Raw genomic sequence first — 14,268 nt, forward strand, 5'->3', positions numbered from 1 at the left:
CACACATCCCGTAGTTGTATTTTAAGTATAGTATATCATAATAAAAGGTCATTAAATATGTCATAGTATAGTGTTCCATCAAATTGTCATAAACAAAGTCATAATATAGTACATCTTAAAAAAATGTCACAAAAAGTCCTAGAATAGTATGCCATGAAAAAAGTAATATAAAATATAAACATTTCATTGATTACAATACCAAAGTCAACAAGTCATGGTATAGTATGCAATAAAAAAGTATTAGTAAAGTGTGTATGTAGTATGCAGTTGAGTTTTGTACCTCTATGTTGTTGCTTTTTCCGTATTTTATATTACAATATATATGTAATATAACTTCATGTTTGATGTGATCTGATTTGTCCACAATGTTGATATCGTTGACTTTCCGAATTTCTCAGGTGCTGTAAGCTAGTTAAGAAGAATGCCTGAACTAACATTTTTAACTGGTTATCTAACTTCAATAACTTACATATTGATCAGAACATATTTTATTTATTAAAAGCATAAGAGTGCAAAGATCTCAGTAAACTCAATATTTATCAATCAAAAACACTGTCTGTGTTCTCTTAAAAAGATTGTTTTTCTTATTTTTCAAGGATCAGTTATTTCAGTTTGCACAGAGGAATGTCTCCGACGTAACTACATTCAACGTCAACAGCAATAAAAGTCACAATAAACTGAAGTGCAAGTATGCATCCCTGGACAGAGAGAAGCCCCACCCCATCACTAGTACAAAGGGATATGTTGTCAAACCGGAGGGGTGATGTACATTTCTGAAGCGTGTCAAGTGGATCCCAGCTCGCATCCTAAGAGTGCATTCCACATCACTGCAGTCTGCTGCTTAGCAACCGGTTCATCACTGTAGTCCAAGATGTTTCCGTTCCACATGCCGATGCCCCTCAAACCTTTAGATTTCACCGACTCCGCCTTCGGACAGATACTCTGTGAGTCATCGTACCAAACCTGGTGAATCTGTCCTTTCTGGTCCTGAGGAAAAAAAGGAATCCTAAAGTTAAATGCAATACTTTCCAAGAGCCTTTCCATACATTTAAGACCTCATCGGCACTTTGAGTTAATACCGGTTACTTCACCTTTACTCTACGCTGATTTTAATAACAAACTACGACTGATTAGTTGTGAATATTAAAATCAGGAAATGAGTACTCCTTGGACTACTGTATCAATGCAACATAAATCATAGACGACATGGGAGCAAAGCACAAGAGAATGAACCAAGTGACTAACCCAATGCAAGGTTTATTAGAAAGAGTAATATCAGTTCTACACAAAAACTGAAAACACACATACATACTTGTATGACCGGTATTCCACCTATGAGCTTTGATAATGCTCGAGTTGTCAGGTATAGTTAGCGATGGACAATCCAGTCATTTTATATGGAAGTGAGGTGGAAAAGATGTTTTGTTTTATGTGTGCACTTTTCCAGTGTGGCCCTCAATCAAATGCAAGCGCCCGAAATTGAGAGAGGGCAAGCTGAAATTGCGGCACCGGCATCTTGTACAGGCACTTCCTGTGGCACCGCTCAGTTACCACAGTGCCGGAGGCACCTGCCGCGGTGCCGGAGGGAGGTGCCGCGGTGCCGGAGGCAGATGCCACTGTTCCGGAAGCTGCCACTGCTTTAGAGGCAGCATTTCCGGTGGCACGTCTCATGCGCTGCGAGCTGCCACTACTTTAGAGGCAGCATTTCCGATGGCACGTCTCAGGTGGCGGGGCACTTACGAGTTGCCACTAGTTTTTGCGGCATCTGCCTGTGTTAGAGAGAGCGGTGCCGCAACTTGCTTAAGGTCCTGGAAGGTATATATTATCAGAGCTACCAACTCTCACGGTTTCGCCGTGTGACACATGCTTTTGCATGTTTTCACACGCACTCACGCCACACAACCAATTTCTTTTTGGATTTTGGACCGAGGCGCGTTCTTTCCAGCGCGCGTTCCTTCCAGCACGAGCTCGTTCCAGACGCGCGTTCGTTCCAGGCGCACGTTCGTTCCAGGTGCGGGTTCGTTCCAGACGCGTTCGTTCCAGACGCGTTCGTTCCAGACGCGTTCGTTCCAGACGCGTTCGTTCCAGACGCGTTCGTTCCAGACGAGCTCGTTCCAGACGCGTTCGTTCCAGACGCGTTCGTTCCAGACGCGCGTTCTACCCAGCTTTTGATCTCCTTCTAATACCTAATTTTTTGTTATTTTATTTATGTGTTGATCTATTGTTTTGCTTTAAAAGGCTACTGTTTAAGCACTTTATTTGTTGCACTTTTTTGTTTGATAATGAAAAATATTTTTCCCTAACTAATCTTGTGTCATTTTTTGCTGAACATAAATCATTAAGTACTCTTAAGAATACACGTATTAACAATATAGGTTAGGTTTCAGTTAAGAATTAGTTGAATACCATTGTAATCAAAATGTCAATCAACCTACCTTGGTCAAATCTTAAACACAGGTCTATTAATTAGGCTATATTGTGGTACATAGACAGTCATTGAGGCACAACAATTGTTTTCTGGTTGAATGTTTAGCTCAAGTCTAGAAGGCCGCTGTGGCAGGTATTTGTGGCCACAGCTGTCATCGCTGCAGAATAGATTCAGAAGATGTTTTGGCAAATGCCTGCCACTATTTGTGGCTTCTGGTGAGATGCACAGATGCACAGTTTAAGGATGTCAGTCGTTTTGCATTCATTTGCAAGATTCTTTATCATTATTTTTAACAAGGCATCCAATACACGTACATTGTACATTGTCCCTCTTGAACAAATAAAAAGAAAATAAATACAGTTTGTAATAAAGGGAAAATTAAGAGCACAGAACAGCCCTTTCCCTCCCTGACAGAGAAAAGAGGGTGGTGCCAAAGAGGCAATCTAGGAATGGTCAAATATAATTTGACCATTTATATTGAAGACTGGGTGGAGACTGGGCGTCCAACGCCTACCTTTACCGGTTTGAAGGGAAACCTACACTACAGAAGATATACACATCAATGTTCAACGACAAATCTGGTAATTTAAATATTGATTATGTAAATAGTGTTTGTCATAAAACGTAGCTCATGGACATATCATATAATTCAAGCTCTCTATACACTTTCATAGACTGTATCAGATGATTCATAACAAGGCGATGTTATATTATGTACGGGCAATTTCTTTCACCAGGGCAACTCAAGGTTGTGATTCCATCCACACCTACTGTCCGCTGTACTGTTGAGAGTGTTGGAGGGAGACACTGAGCCCCATTAGAAGCCCATTGGTAGTAATGCTTAAGAAGATTAAAAAGAAAGACCAATTAAAAAAATAACTTATAGAAATATAATAAATAAAAGTAAATATGTACTGTTGTTACAGTAAATATTTAAAAAAATGTTGTTGTAAACAAATGTCATTATCAGTACATACAGTCATAAAAGACAATGACAAATAAGCATATTCAAATGTGGAACATGAACTAATAATGTTTGATTTCATATAATTTACAGCACTACTAATTATTATTAGTTCTGTTACAGTAGGATATTATGGATTGTATTAATAATAATAATAAAAACAAGCTTGAAAGTCTGTCTGTTGAGTTTAAACCAATGAATAAAAACCTACCTAAAATGTGTATTTCTTCTGATCCAGAGAGATTAAATTAAAAAAATAGATTAAATTAATAAATGCATTATTTAAAGACAGATAAAGACTTTGTACATAAGTTGTAAATGTATACCAGTCTTATTTCTCAATTACAGCACAGTCAATTAGTTGTGTTGGTCTGATTTAGTAAGGAGTTAAAAAAAAAAGAATGGCTTGATTAAAATTGGACATGGAAAGAGTAAGTAATTTGTACCCTACATGTCACACATATTGTTGCGACGCAACAATAACTCATTTTTATATTGACCCAAGTCTATTTTATGATAGAAAGAATTTGGTTTATAAGCAATTAGAAGGGTTTTGCATCTCTCCTTTTACTCATTTGAGTTACCCTATCAACTCCTGCTGTACTCCAAAGAGCACATCCTGGGCTTTCCATTGATACCACATGGGTAGGGGTGGGATGATGAGAACTTCCTCTTTCTTTCGACACAAGATCAGCCAGCACATTTTATGGAAAGTCAAAGGGTAAGTCAAATATTGCTGACTTATTGTCTTTTTTACTATGATATTCATATATTTTCTTGTTTATTAACATGTCAGGAATGATATATTTAGTTCTGAAGCATTTCTGTTATTTGTTTATTTAAATAAGTCCTTTATTTAATGACTCAACATTGTTGTCAGAGACAGAACTCAAGCATAAAGGATGCTGTACCAGATAGTTGAGGGAGAATCAGATTTGGAGCTTTCAGATGATGAGAGAGCTGAGGATGAGTTTGAGTCTGGTAAAGAAGAAGAGGAAGAAAATACAGGAGGCTCAGATGAGCAGACAGACTCAGAGACAGACAAGGATGAGCAGGAACGACGTATTCCTTTGTGGGCCAGAAGTAGCACGAAGGCTGATGTTTCATCCCAATGATGCACTACGACCTGACTGCATTTAATCTAAATAGATTTGTGTGAGGTTTAAATATTATTCATGTTATTAGCTTTCATTTAATGGTGTTATTATCCATCATAATAGATTCACACCTGTTCTACCTGGGCTTCCATACAACCCGTGCAGACTGGCGTCCAATTCAGTACTTTTTCAAGTACATTGACAACAAAGTATTTGAAGATTTAGCAGCATTCATTCAACGATGAAGAATGACTTTGTTTTATAATCCAGTTGAATGTATTATTGGTTTAATATCACTCTATAGGCATAATTTGTGATTTTTCTTATCTTCTATATGAACGGCTATGCTAACGAATTACATTGCAAAGTGAAAAAAAAAAAAACATTTTAAAAGACAAACAGAGGCCTCATGTGTTTACTCCTGACAAAAGCGCTCACACAAAGATAAACTCCCTCTTGTGGCCAAATGGGTCAATAACACTCATCTTCAATATGTGCAGAAATACTGGGTTCAGAAGGAAACCTTGCAAATGAATGCAAAAACCACTTGATGGAAATGCTACTTCCAGGGAGTACAAGATTGACTACTGACATCCTTAAACTATGCATCTGGGCATCTCACCAGATGCCACAAATAGTTGTTTTTCTTTGTATTTGATTATTGTTTATTCAAATGTAAAAATATTGTACATGGTTGTGGCAAGCTGCCACAACAACTAGTGCACCTCTAGTTGCCACTAGTTGTTGTGGCAGCTGCCACAAAAACTGCCACAACAACTAGTGGCAGCTAGAGGTGCCACAGGAAGTGCCTATACGAGGTGCCGGTGCCACGATTTGAGCTTGCTCCTACTGCCGAAATTAGCACGCAGTCAGTAAAACTTTGAAAATCCCTCTTATGATTTGTTATAGTATAATAAGAAATAAAACATCTCAAAGTTTAGTGTGACATCAAAAAAGTAATGATATAGTATTAATAACAAATATAGTATAGTATGTCAAAAAAAATATGGGTTACAAAAAATGCCATAGCATAAAAATTAAAACAATTCAAAGTTTAGTAGTATGTCATGAAAAGTCACAGTATATATACTGTGACTTTTAAAACAAGCCATGTCTACTATGTTGTGACAAATGGTATAGCTTCATATGCCATGTAAATGTAATAAAACATTATACAAAATGTCAGTATGCCCTGAAAAATGTGTGGCATGTCATAAAAAAATAATAATCTTATGATATTATATAATGGCATTATACATCTTTAAAGATCTCAAACAAAAAAAGGCTTTATTGCTACACGTGATGAATTTGTGGTATGGACGCTATTTGCTATTAGTCACAACATAATACAATATGCTGTTGGACAGCCTCACAGATGTGACAATAGGGTACAAAGAAAATATTGATTGACTGAAATTCTATGTAAAAAAAAAAGGTCTGGTGGATTTAGTTAATCTAGAGTTATGTGCACAGTGTGCTCATACTTAACTGATAACAACAGGTTCAAAGGCCGACCTGTGCACACCTGCCCATATTCATAAAATTTCCAAAAATAGATTAAGCTGAAAAAGCTGTTGTTGTGCCAGCCGGTATATTATAAACAAAACAATGACTTTTTTTTTTCCAGACCAAACATAATGAAATATGCCAATTATTATACTTTATGAATCTGACAAAAGTATTTGTATGCATTTTAACAAGCTTTACGGCTGTTTCGAATTTCGATTCGCTTTGTTTGGGAATCGTCACTCTTAGCTTGAGTGGATGCCGGCACTCTGGATAAACAGACTGGATGAACTTTGCCTTATTTGTTGTTTGTAATATAGCAGGACAAGAAGAGGTGAAGTTGAACTTGGAAGAAAGACAAAGAATCCATGAAATAGATAAACGCCCACTTTGCTCACCAATAAAACATTTTACCCAAACTAAGTCGCTGTATATTCAAAGCAGAATCAAGACTTAAACTGTATAATAAAGGCAATGTACCTTGTAATTGAAGTAAGGAGCTTGCTGTTTGTCGTCCCAGAGCCTACCCGACAAAGAGTTGTTGACCTGTTTCATGATCCACTTGTATGTTTTCTGTGTTCCAGCTGCATCACTACAGGGGGCTCCACGGAAAGGAACTTCCACTATAAAACATACTCCCTCCTGGTGTGGAAAAAGACATTAAGGGACATTTGTGGTAACAGCTCAGACAAAACAACGTATGATATACTGCAACAATATAATAAGTGTAAAGAAATGATAGCCTGTTTTGCCTTCAACAACGGAAAGAAAAAAAACATTAGAAAGATTATAAATTACAGGAAGAGAAAAGCTTCAGAGATGAATAATTACTATCTTTCTGTATTTTATACACAAAGGCAATTAAAGGGCTTTATATAATGCTTTTTTCTTATTGTCAATATATTCCATAAAAGTGGCAAGACAATGTCTTCGTCTGTCTCAATTTGTTTTACTTCCCTCCCCTGTCTGTCACTCTAAGTTCGTAATGCAGGAATCAACTGAGCACTGTTCATTACATAAACATTAGTAAACAATGCATGTATTATTATTATTATTATTATTATTATTAATACATAATACTATTTGGAGCTGCCGCTTAATACACATTTAGTGCTCCAGTGAGAAGGTACACTCAGGTGAGGTGACTCAGAATAAACATTTCTTTCATTAATGGGTTTTAATAGCCATTCCTTGTTAGTTTCAGTCTTTTTATAGGATTTGTAAACAATAAAAAAAAGTCTACAGCCACGATAGGGGCACTATGAGGCGGCACAGCCATGCTTTGGGATGAAGGGTAACTGCAACCCCATCCATGATGCTAACATGCTCACAATGACAATGTGATAAGTAGTGTTGGACAAATGGAAATTTTGACCAAAACATGGTGCTAGATGAAAAGTTGAAAAAAGATCATCAGTTAAAAATCATCCTGTGGTGGACATTAAAGTCTTTGCCAGACATTTCACTTAAAGCAACACGAGTCAACCTCAAGGTGGCGATAGAGGAAAAGTCGATGATCACAAAAGTTATCAGCGTTCAACGACGGGGCACTGTAGATATCTGTAAATATATTTCATGGCAATCAATACAAAACATGTCAAATTTCCCTAAAATCCAAAATGTCAAAAGGTGTTGCAAGAGGAAAAGTCTGGTAGTCACCAAAGTCCTTGCTTAAAATATAGATTACTGGACTTAAAATTACAAAGAAACATTTTTAATTGTAGATCTTTTAAAGGAGCATTTCTTACCTGGGAAAAGTTACGGCATGGGTAGTCATAGCCGTACCATGGCACTCCCATGACTAGCTTCTTTGGATCGATATTCAGACTCAAAAACTGGTCATAACCTTAAAAGAATAACAGGCATTTAATATTGTGGCGATGAATAGGTCTGCATCGAGAAAATAATGCATCATCATGCATGACTTAACAACTGGACAACAAACCATTCAATGTTTGAGAGAGTGGGGCATTTGCCATTGCAATGCAGTCCCCCATGATCTGGCTCTGTTCATCATAGGACATCACAAACAGCAGGTCACATGATTCGGCGATGGTAACGTAATCATAGCAGCGCTTGTCGATACTATTTGGTGACCAGGCAACATCAAATGAGACCTTGAGATCGGGATAAGATAAATAAAAGATAGAATCCAGGGAGGTTAGGGAAGGCACAGCACTTCAATCATTAATTTTCTTGCCTGCTTAATTCCTATTTGGGTCGAGGGAGGGACTTGAGGGTTTCCCAGGAGTCTTTCGGGAAAAAGGAGGCTAACCCAAGCTACATGTTTATATTAGAGGGCCTTGTCGAAATACTGTGTTCACCTGGGAGCCTGGGATTGCAGCGTGGAAGGCCTCAGTGGTCTCTTTGACCAGGTCTGTCAAAGCATGGTACTCCGGGGAACTCTCCTCCACTGCTTGTTCAATGTCGATGTTGATCCCATCCATAAATTGACTCTTGGCCAAGTTTACCTTCTCCGTTATCCACACCGTCCTGTTATATTGGTCCACAATGTAGGGGAGGTGAACATCCCCTTTTGCCACCAACAAGGACAGAGATAATTGAATAAATGCCATTAATTGATTGACAATTGAAGCTCTCCACACTAATAACATTCACTGGATGGATTTATACCAACACATGTCAATGATAGGAGGACTTCCTGTCATATTGATGTACTTAGCTTGTTTAGACCTTGACCTAAAGTAATAACAATGGACCATACTCTACAGTTGCTACAAATCATTTCATTCCACAATGGAATAAGTTATCCTACCTTTCAGTACCACCCGTGCTCCTTTGGAGTGAGCGTAACACATGAGATCAGCATCATATTTTCCAAATGTCGCTACTGTCGTCACCATGCTCCAGTTGTAGAACTTCCATGTCTTTCCGCCCACATCAAACACAAACACCTTAAAACACAGAGACAACACAGCCAGATGACTTTAAGGTTAATTTCTCATATTCCTACTCTGTTAATACATCTAAATATTTCAGTAATTTCTTAATTTGATAAATCCCACAAAAAGGATACCGATGACAGACTGTACTTTTTCCACATGCTACCACAATAAATGGTATCCTGAACTCTTTGAACTATGAGAACCAAAGCAGGACGGAAGATGGCAACTGCAATTTTTTTTCATTATCAATTCCTGAATTGATTATTTTGTAATAAGTCAATTAATCCTGTAAAATTTCGATCACAAATTACCAGACCCCAAACTGATTTCTTAAAACTAAAGTCTGACATCTAAATCACATCCATTTCACCTGAGTTAGCTCAGTATTGTTTATTTCTAATCTGACCTCGGTGAGAAAAAAACCCACGATCAAAATATTACGATTATATTTTTGGAAAAGTAGCAATGATTGATGTTTCATGTTGTATTTGTGAAAAATAATGTCAAGTGAATTGAGCAAAACAAGCAACTACACCACATACTCTGCTTCTTTGGCCTGTTCCCATTAGGGAAGAACACCACCTCACTTCCTGAAAAGGGATTGTGTTGCTTCGAAGCTCCATGTAAGGGTGCCAATAAACATCATCAATGAGTGACATTGGACGACACCGGGATTATCAATGTTAGGAGTTACACCTGTTTTTGTCAAGACAAATTCAAGTAAGGTCTATGACAAGTATGTCAACTTTCAAATATTGATGATTGTACAGTTACAAAAGGGCTCTTCAAAATAACAGAAGTCATGTGTGCCCCCCCAAAAAGGAGCCTTTTTATTTATGACATGGCCTTAACAACACAGACACACTGATAAAGAGGAACAGCAGTCCCAATTAGGGTTGGGTACCGAGAACCAACACGTCCGGTACCTACCGGACCGAAAAGCAACGCAGATTTCGGTGCTTCCTTCCGGTGCCTGAGCCGATTTAAATACTTTTTTTTTTTACACTACTCTGTAAAGTTGCACGGTAAATAGATACTAAAAAAGGTAGCGCGGTACCCGCACACTAAAAACGATTATTAAAATAGCGCGGATCAGAGCACACTCGCTGCTCTGCTCTCTGTCTGCCTGCACGCAGAGCGGGGCTCGAGGGGGCGGGGCTTCCAGCGCTCACACACACACAGTGCGCGCACACAGAGATCGCTGGAGACACGAGCACGAGCTTTTGAACGTCCGTCCTCGGCTTGATGGAACAAATCTCTCCAGTTGATATTAATGATGACGTGTAGTCCAGTAAAGCAGCAGTTTTAGGATCCAACAGTGTCTGAGTTTTGTTGCACACGGTCCCATCAGGCCACCTGATTGGACTGGTGTCTGTTCTTTTTTTAAATATATATTTTTATAGTTTGAAGTTAAAAGGTTTGAAGCTGTAGTTTGAAGTGTGTTTTGTATGTACTTATTTATTTATATCTATAGTATACTTTAAACAGTTAATAATATTGTTCAATTTGAAGAAAAAAAATTGCCTTGGCAATAAAAAGTATCGGTTCAGGCACCGTTTAGTCACCGGTATCGTTTTAAAAGTATCGGTTTAGCACCGGTATCGGAAAAAACCCAAACGATACCCATCCCTAGTCCCAATAGGAAACCTACAATAGAAATAATAACAGAAAGCTCAGCATGCATTACTGCAGCCAACACATTTATAAAAGGCTGCAATGCTAATGCATCTATGTTGGTTCCTACAGCGAATCACACTTTTGATGTTTCACTTTATGTATGTTTAGACTGTGATAAGTGCAATATGTTGAAGGTGAAAATATGACTTTAATGCGCACTAACCCAAAGCATGACATTCTATAGAGTTCCATCATAAGATCACATTGTATTATATTCACGAACAAAGGTTTGTGACATCATCGTAAAATAGCTATCAGCACCCAGCATAACCCTCTGTCCATTTAGCTTTACAGCAATACGTTTTATTCTGTCTTCTTTAAATCGTAAAGTGGCCTATCAAATGTGCTAGAAATTAATGAAAGTTTGCAAAGTGAATGATCCTGTAAAATTGTGAGCAATGTGCTGCAGGTGGAAGTTGAGCAATACCATTGCCGTGTTTCCTCAAGCTGACATTAACTACCTCAAAGTCTCTCTCCTCGCGGATCTGTTGACAGAGCTCCGGTTTCTCACACGGACACACGGCAGCCCTGCACACCAGGATTGTCGACCACAGAAACAGAAGAAAGTACGACATTTTCGTTGCAGGAACGAGTCTTCTTTGTCTTCTTTTACGGTTTATTGCCGGTTGGCAAACAACTGTTTGGTGCATTACCGCCACCAACTGGTCTGGAGTGTAGATCAGGATGTCTAGTTGGTACTTACATTCTGAATAAATAGTTATACTTATGAATACAAATAATAACAAACAAACAAAACAAAACAAAAATAAATAAATAAATATACAACTTCAACAAAACAAACCAATACATAAATAAATAAACCCAGGCTACATACTATAATAGTACTTTATAGCACTTACTTGAGCTATTTGTGCATTATTTTATTATATCTAACTGTACTTTTTCCTTGCTGAGGCTTCTAATTAGCTGTCTTCTTTTGTGCTAATGTTTCTGACTGTAAAATAACCCCTTATCCCCCTTAATCATTAATACAAACGTGTGTGCACAATCGGACTGCAAGAGACCTGTGGTAAAAAAAAATGTAATCTTTAGACAGACTTAAGAAAATTGACTTTATTTGAGACTTTTTTTCGCGAGATCTGTAAAATAACTGACTAACTATTTTTTGTAAAGCTTAACGTCTGTTCGCTGTGTAAACATATTATGTTAGAAAAATTAAAATACATTATGCAAATATTGACCAATCTGCTGTTTTGCATCCATACAACATTTCAGAATCAGCTTTATTGACCATGTGTGTTTACACATACATGGCATTTGACTCCGGTTACACGATGCGCTTGGCGTACATATGTACAAATTATATACAATAAACAAGATACATATTTAAAAAAATACATTAGAGACACCAAAGTTGAGGTCACACCTTTCTTTTGGCCTGAAATTTGGAGACCCCGATTTTTGGCCCTGCTAGTAGGCTGCATATAAAAAGGGGCGTTCAAAACGTGGACACATCACAAACCCATGTTTGCCACAGAGTTTATTTTCAACAATAGGAGAAATAGCAATTTAGCTTTAAATTAAAACTAAGCTCCAAATGACGACTTTTAAAAGTTGCCAATGCAAAAAATAATCATAGCATAGCATTATAAAGAGACATTAAGAAGATCAAATGGGCTTTGGGTTTTGTCAATGTCCATTTAAAAAATATAGTATCCACACAACAGTGTCTGTCATATTCAGTGGCATAGCTGTATTATACAGTGTGTTGCTCAACAATGCATGAACAGGAAGAAATTAAGTGTTTCCTTTTTTTAGACCCCAGCTATGTGGACAAATTACCGGTTGTTTTTAGATTACACATGGCCCTTTGCTTTCTGAAAAAAACCTACCCTTGCATCTTGAATATCATTCTACTTTTCACTTATTTAAGCAAAGCTTCAGTATACTGTTTTTGCTCACAAATCCAGGCCCTGGCTTTCATAGCTCACTGATTTCACCAATGTGGCCAATAAGCTTTAAGACACATTTATTTCATCTTATTCCAAAGTGAAGGGAAAAGCTATAATATGTCTAGAAATACTGGTGTTTTGTCAAGTTACTGGTTCACTGGGGCAAGGAGACAGGGCTGATCTGAGACACACATTGATGACTGCAGCTCAAAATAACTCTAGAGCAGTGATTCTCAACTGGTGGGTCGCGGACGCCTGGGCAAAAAAGGGACTTTTGTATGCAGCGCAGTTTCTTTTTTTTGCCGGCTCTGGTTTCAACTTTTTTTCAACTTTTGCACTTGTCCCTCCATGCTTTCAGCAGCGTGTGCCAGGTTGGGTCAAACCATCCTGATATAGGGGAGACTCTGGGTTTTTAGAATAATTAAATTAAACAGCCTACTGAATATAAAATTCACAACTGATGGCGCTGCCTGCATGACAGGAAAAAACTCGGGGGGTCTAGAAAAGAATTGAGTGCTGCTTAATTTTCATCAAAGCACAATGTTTTTCTGTGTTTACCTAGTGATGAGGTAATCACAAGCAAAGTTCATTTTGTATATATATGAATCCTTTTGAATTGTACTTTTTGTTTAATATATTTTCAATTTGTGGAAAAGCTGCTCCTCAAGACAGTGACTTGTTCCATAATAAAGTCTTTGTCATAGATTCAGTGAGCGTGTATTCTCAGTTAAAGTTAGGTAATTTGAGTCTTTTTTAAACTTAGTTGTTGGACTTTTTTGTTTGTGCATGGAAGCTGTTGAGTCAGTTTAAAAATGGGTGAAGATTCTGAATTGTTATGTATGTTGTAATACCTTGTGTCCTGAAGATGCACTTTTGGGTTTTTAATTAAAATGCAGCTAATTGAGTGTAAAAGGGAATAGTTCCCTCTCTAGCATCGCCACCAGCTGCTCATTTTGGTTTATCATTAAACTTGTTTTTGTGTTAGTATACATATTCTGTACTATCTCAGGTTCAAGCTGCACCATCTTTTCATTAAATACATTTGAGAAGTTGAGAATGTTCCTCGATTTGGGCCGCGGCTTGTCATTCATGGGTGGTGGTGGGTCCCGGAGCCACGCCAGTTGAGAACCACTGCTCTAGAGGACCAGTGAGGATTATGTCTTACGAGCCATGAAAAGCCCAGTTTTTCCAGTTAGGGCCTCAATAATTTGTTGAAAATGTCCATTTTCTAATTGCGTTTCATTTATTTCCTTTTTTATCTGCCTTATATTTACTAAATATGCACATTTTAAACAAACTAAATGCCTGCAACAGTTGTGTGGAGAACACAACAACAGATTAAGTAGGACATACGTTTTGCCTCAATAAACGAGCCCTGTTGGATTATTATGTTTGGATTGTAGCATGTAGTACTGTATACTGTATAAAGGTAAACTGTTAAGGCTTTGTTGCAGAGATGAAATGTATATTAAAAGCAACAATCATCAGTTCATCCCTCCAACCATTTCACATGTCAACCATTGTATAACTACACCAACTGTCAAGTATTGTTTAAAAATGTGTTACTTCATTCTTTGACACAGAAATAGAAAGCACTAGAAAATAAATATAAAGAAGTTATCACTATCAGACTTATATTTTGCTCAAAATGTATCATTAACTAACTTTTTTTTTTGTCTTAATTTGATGGACTTGATTTTGATACAATTTTATTTTCTATGAGAGGATTTTGAAACACTGTGTGGGTACAAGTTAAGTAAACAGATGTTGGATTGTT

General features: G+C 37.5%; 1 protein-coding gene across 1 annotated transcript; it reads right to left on the reverse strand.

Annotated features, from left to right (window-relative positions):
- Window positions 1-478: 478 nt before the first annotated feature.
- Window positions 479-11,228, reverse strand: ctbs (chitobiase, di-N-acetyl; the record flags this gene model as incomplete). The annotated part of the gene is made up of 7 exons (XM_079220774.1): window positions 479-987; window positions 6,476-6,637; window positions 7,744-7,841; window positions 7,941-8,112; window positions 8,320-8,528; window positions 8,772-8,910; window positions 11,040-11,228. 7 exons carry the CDS (start codon window positions 11,226-11,228, stop codon window positions 784-786), a joined length of 1,173 nt encoding a protein of 390 aa, XP_079076900.1. The 3' UTR covers window positions 479-783.
- Between the last annotated feature and the right edge of the window lie 3,040 nt (window positions 11,229-14,268).

The sequence above is a fragment of the Taurulus bubalis genome, assembly GCF_910589615.1.
Source record: "Taurulus bubalis genome assembly, chromosome: 7".
In the NCBI taxonomy this organism is placed as follows: Eukaryota; Metazoa; Chordata; class Actinopteri; order Perciformes; family Cottidae; genus Taurulus; species Taurulus bubalis.